This window comes from Loa loa (assembly GCF_000183805.2).
Source record: "Loa loa unplaced genomic scaffold supercont3.258, whole genome shotgun sequence".
NCBI classification, from domain to species: Eukaryota; Metazoa; Nematoda; class Chromadorea; order Rhabditida; family Onchocercidae; genus Loa; species Loa loa.
Window position 1 is genome coordinate 42696 of NW_018108438.1, and position 6381 is coordinate 49076.

Below are 6381 nucleotides of genomic sequence, written 5' to 3' on the forward strand. Positions count from 1 at the left end.
ATGCATTTCCAATATAACATTTCCATTGATAATAATTAATAATATCATTTTGTAATGATAAGCAATAAACTTATCATTTCGCAATTAAACAAATACCTATCCTGAAATTGATTATCACTTTGATTTATTTCAGGTAGCAACAGCAATGAATAGAATTGCTCTTTTTTTTTGCATTGACGATGATTGATGCATGCTGTCCGTTTTATATGATTGCAAGACCTGGTGGATTATTCAAACTTAGAAATGACTTGGTTCGCTTAAATATTCTCAATTTTAAATCTGTGAATAATTTTACCTGCAATTAATTAAGAGATATCTATTAATTAATGTTATAATTAGTGAATTATTAGTATGAAATATATCATGATATCAATTTGAAAAATATATAACTTATTATTTACAAAACGTGCATAAATAATTATAAATAATTACTAATAATTAGTTAGTATTTGTAAACATTGACAATATTAGACAAATTATGCTCCAGCATACATTTTTAATAAATATTTTATTAAGTTTATAAAAAATATTACTTTGAATTACATTTGAAATTATTATTTGACTCATCCAGAATCATATATTTGTCCAATTATCATAAAGAAGATATATTGATAATAATGAGCTGATAAATTAATGTGAAATTATCATAATAATTAAGTGATAATCAATTTGAATTCAATAAATGAGCTGATGAATGAATGTGAAATTATCATAATAATTAAGTGATAATCAATTTGTATCCAATTAATCTCACCATATTTCTATGTATGCGTATGTTTTTTTTTTTTCATGAATAAAGTAAAATAAATAAATAAGTAAGAAGTAAACACTATGCTAAGATAGTAAGCATAAAAGCAAAAATGTTAATTATTGTAATTAGCTTAATTTGTTGCAAATAAATTTCTCCGAATAAATTGATTGCCAATATTTCTATAATTTGTTTGCTAATATCTAAAAAAAAAAAAAAAAAAAAAAAAAAAAAACAAATCATAAAGATCACTAATTATCCATTATTAAATTCATTATTGTAGTAAGTTTTAGTTATTTACAACAAAAAAGAAAAGAAAGATTGATGCATCACTTTGTATTTTTTATTAATTTATTTAGAAAAATGGTTTACGCCATCACTCGGATCGAACGAAGAAAACATCTTTCCTAAACGATCCATTATATCATGAGAATCTATATAATCATGATTATGGACTTGCACCTGTACCACCACCGTATGACTTTTTATATTTTCCTGTACCACCACCGTATGACTTTTTATATTTTCTTGTACCACCACCGTATGACTTTTTATATTTTTAGTTTATAAATAGTTTTTAACATTAAAATAAATATTAATTTCCAAATAATATCCTATAATTGAAAAATTTTTTATCACAAAAAAAAATGATTGCATCGATGATAAAATTGCATTTTCTTTTTTTTTATCAGAAAAAAAAATAGTTTCTGTTGTTATTAATCACATAATTGCATACAGTGATTTATTTTATACAGTAATTTAATGAAAAAGTTGTACAAAACAGCAATAGTATACAGTAATCATATAATTATAATTGCATACAGTAAAAATGAATGGTATAATTTTTAGTTTAATGTTGGATTATTTAATGGACGAAGGAATTGGACAAAGAATGACAAAAGTTTCCGATCCTGCAATTCTGGCTAATAATAATGTGAAGAAATGATGAGGAAGAATGATGAGAAAATTATTCATCCGAATAGATTATTATATGAAAAATTTGCATATATGCATATTTATATCTAAATTTTTCGTATTATTATTTTCATTTATAGAAATGAATAAATTAATATTTATTTTGTGTCTTTTAAAGCAATTATTTCGTATACTTTCATATAATATAATAATGCTATACTTAATAAATGATAATCAATAAATTGATCATCAAACAGTAATAACATATTTCAATTCAATCATTTCATATTATCTCGTAATCTCTTCCTTTTTTTTTTTCTTTTCTAACAATTAATCATTTATTAACAAAAAGTAAATAATTTACTTTTTTAATTTTGCGGATACTTTTATGAGGACACATTTATGTCATTTATTTGAGTAAAATTTAATAAATTTTGAAATTTAAATGAAAATATTTTTTGATTTCGGTTTGCAAGAAAAACAACAAAAAATAAAACCAATAAGATTGGTTCATTTTTTATGAATTATCAATTGATCAAATAAAATTTCTCTTTTCATTCATAGTTTCCACCATCTTAAATGCTTAAATGCCCGATCTGTCCATAATTTGGTCATTTCAAACATATGAATTGGTTATTTTGACTTCGTCATTTGGACAGTCCAAAATTATAAGTTGGTCATTTTGAACATATAATTCGATCACTTACAAGCCGTAATTTGGCCATTTTAATCTTATGATTTGGTCATTTTGAATGCATGGTTTGATCATTTCAAACACGTGACTTGGCCATTCCAATTCCATCGTTTAGATAGCTCGAATTCATAAGTTGCTCTTTTCGGACCTAAAATTTGGTCCGTATGATTTGTTCATTTCGAATTCATGATTTGGTCATTTCAAATACATGGTTTGATTAGTTCAACTTTATTGATAGTTTCATCTATTTCAGATTTGCAATTTCGATCATTTCAAATTTGAGTTTTAGTTCGAATTAAATTTCAGTTTATAGCATTATAACATATCTTGGAAAAAAAGATAGCGTTAGAATAATTCGTTGATGAAATAAGCTTCGTTAATTTAACGACAAATATCAATTGCTATGGAGACAGTGCCATTCTCCTCAAAAATATAATTTTAAAAATTGATGATAAAAAAGAACCACTTGATTTATTGAATTTAGATTCCTTTTTTTTTGAAATTTAATCACTAAAATGCGTTTATATAACTTGAATTACAGTATTAGTGTTTTAGTCATTTAAAATATCGATAAAAAAATATTAAATATTAGATGGATAATAAGATAAATATATTCTACTGTCAACTTCTTTTAGTTTAACGATTTTATCTATCACCCATAACTGTATCACATTAGTCAGACATTCTAAATGTAATTAATTAAACGATTTTCATTACATCGTAAAAGTGAATATTCTTATTTATTAGTTTGCTGCTTTTTATCGAATTTTTAATTCCATTTTAATTTCATTTTTATTCAACAACTGTCAAGTGTTGTTGTCAAGTAAGTATTCAATTCTTCTTGAAAGCTTTCTAAAAGCTTTTCATCAAACTTCTATGATTTCTTTTTTTATTTTTGGAAAAGTTAAATATTTTTTAGAATGGTTATGTTAGTGTCTTTTTTATTTTTGTGATTTTAAATCGAACGTTTAATTAAACTTGAGAAGGTAATTTAATTTGGTATTTCGAGAAGTTTTTAAATTAGAATTTTGATAATATTAAATAGATAGTGATAAAAGTGTAATATTCATTTCCATATTATAAAGTATAATAATTTTGAAATTATCAACTTTATCATTTCGATTATTTCATTCAGTATGTTGCATATTATAATTATCAGCTAAAACATTCAAATGCAAACCTATTTCGTTTTATTTCCTGTTCCTATTATCACTATTATCATTATCATTATTGATTCTTGTTATTTTCATTCTTTAAAAAAAAAAAGAACTACTAATATTATTTTATTTAACATTTTGCAAATTAGGCAAAATAATACTTATCAGTATTGTAATCACAATTTGTTAATATCATTGTTATCAACAGTTATCACTGCATCACTATATTGTGATAAAAAAGAAAATTAGATTTCCTCTTTTATAAGCAACAATTTAGTTTAAAAGTGAAGGAGGAAAAAATAATCAGCGAAATACTAAATGTTTGCTTAGTAATAGCAAACTAATAGTTAATTTAATATCTTTAAATAAAATAAACAAAAAAATTTATACTTTCTATTTTTATTACAAGAATACCATTAAGCATGATGAAATTTAAGCATACAGTAATATATTTCGTCATTTTTTAAAAATTTTAATTCACAACAGATTTGTTAAATTTAATGTAAATTAATTCAAAATCAATTTATTTAATTCAAAATGGATTTATTTGTTTCGAAATAAATCGATATAAGTTCAGAATGCATTCATTTAGTTCAAAATAGAGTTGTTAAATTAAAAATGGTTTTATTTAATTAAAAATAAACTCACAAAATTCAAAATGGATTTATTTCATTCGAAATAGATTTAACGATTTTTTTTTTTTGCAAAAATAATGAGAACTTTTAAATTTTTAATTAGCAAATTTACAATTTTGAAAAACAAAAATTGAGATTGGAGTAGGATTTGAAAAAAAAAAGGGGAAAAGAAGAAGAAAAAACGAAAGAGAGAGATTAAAGCTTTTTTTTTTTTTTCAACAAATTAATCCTTTTAACGAAATTTTTCTTCCATAGAAGTATATGTGTTGAAAATAAAAATAGCTTCAAGCATTAAGTAATTCTTCAAGAAAAAAAAAAAAGAAAAAAAGTTGTTGTAAACATTCTTTAGGGTATTTAAAACAAATCAATTCAGTTTTTTTTTTTTTTGCAAATAAAAGTTTTCTTAACTAAGGACGACGCAAAGCAGCAAAATTGAGGATTGAAAAGAAAAAGAAATTGCAAAAATCATTTGGGAAAAAAAAAAGAAAACGAAAAAACAAAAACGAAACGGTTTAAAGACAAATTTACTTAAATTTTTCTTTTTCATTTTCCTTTTTCAATTGTCAAATCGGTTATTTAATGAATCGTCATAACATTGGCAACATTACAATGAATCATTATCACATTCTATTCTATCATATCATTATCATTTCGACAATCATTACTGCTACCATAGCTAATCCAGCTAGCAATAAACCTGGTAATTTTTAATGAATTTTTATTTTATATTTAAATTGGATCATATCATTATCATTGCTATTATCGTTATTGGTATTATTCGTTGTTGATATTAATTGATATTATTCATTGCTCTTTCATATTTGACTTTTTTTTGAATTCCTTTTTTTTAAAAAAAAAAACTCACAAAAAAAGTTGTCCTAATTTTTAGAATAAACGATAATATTGAAGAATTAACAATAATAATTTCCATGTATAGTAAGAAATATTTTGGAATTTTTGAATGAAATAGGAAAAGATATTATAGCTGATTGTGATTGCGTCACAATTTGAAAAAATTTGCAATCCTAAACTTATTAAATGAATTACTGGAAATAATAATGCTATAATTTTAACAGTATAATAGTAAAATGATCTAAGAATGAACAAAACATATGTATGAAAATCCTTCATCTCCAAATACAAATTAAAGTATGATAGTTGTGTGCATATCTATTAAATGATATAAATAAGATTGAAGAAATAACAATTCAATTAAAAATTTAGTTAACAATAATGATTAAACAAATCCTTAATTGAAATTCAATACTAAATTTAAGATTTATTTAACAAGAATGATAAAACAAATTCTTTATTGAAATTTAATATTAAATTTAAGAGTTTTTTTTTTTTTTTAATCACTGATAATTTTTTGAGAAAGATCAAACAAGTATTTTATACCAGATAATAATGAATCGGATAATGGTGGTAATTTGCCGGAAGAATATTTCGATATTGCGAAACGTTCCAAGAATTCCTATTCATGGATGAATACTGATGTTAGTTGTTGCATATTGTAAAATATAATAAATATAAAATTAATATTATTTTCGGATGTGTCGAGTATTTTTCATAAATTAAATTTAATTTGATTAAAATTTAAAGAAAAGAAAAAGAAAATTTGATAAGACAAAATTATGAAAAAATGAAATGGTGACAATAATTTATCTTTGTGATATTAAATTAACTTAATTAATTTTTTTAGGAATTTTTTTCACCCATATCCTTTAATTGATCAATAATATTATTCAGTAAAAAATAATTTTTAATAAATAAGATGTCGAATTAACAATTTAAAATGATAAATAAAATTGTAAAAATTAGAAAGTTGCGAAAATTAAGCGTTGTAGGCTTAAAAAAAAGAAAAAAAACAGATATTATAATTTTGATTAATAAATATTCTTCCTGAGATATTGGAGTAAAATATTTCCCCGTATTAATATAAATATTGGCATATATCATATTCAAGTTATTTATTTCTAATTGTGAAAATATGTTTTGTATCTGCTAAAATTTGCATATATTATTGATTTAAATAAGTAAATAAGTAAAATAAGTAAATAAGTAAAATAAATAATCATTGCAAAATATTTTTTCTTATTGTTATTAAATATTTCTTTATTCTTTTTGATGTGATAAAATTGAATTATATCTCTTTTTTCCTTTATTCTTTATTATTTCCCGCTTTTGATTGTTGCTTGCATCCGAGATTTCTTCTTCTTGCCTGTTTTTCCT

The 6381-nt window shown here is 22.4% G+C and overlaps 2 protein-coding genes across 2 annotated transcripts in view; both read left to right on the forward strand.

The window, feature by feature from the left end:
* Positions 1-179: 179 nt before the first annotated feature.
* On the forward strand, positions 180-1223 carry LOAG_11631 (hypothetical protein; the record flags this gene model as incomplete). The annotated part of the gene is made up of 2 exons (XM_003147149.1): positions 180-251; positions 1108-1223. Coding segments are annotated over 2 exons (186 nt in total), but the record flags the coding sequence as incomplete, so codon positions are not given.
* Positions 1224-4690: 3467 nt separating this feature from the next.
* LOAG_14146 (hypothetical protein) overlaps positions 4691-6381 on the forward strand; it is a gene marked incomplete at its 3' end in the record, with an annotated part of 3135 nt that continues 1444 nt past the window's right edge. The window contains exons 1-2 of the mRNA XM_020448766.1: positions 4691-4849; positions 5551-5645. Of these exons, the coding sequence (XP_020301115.1) occupies positions 4729-4849; positions 5551-5645 (216 nt within the window). The 5' untranslated portion in view covers positions 4691-4728. The remainder of the gene's footprint in view (positions 4850-5550; positions 5646-6381) is intronic.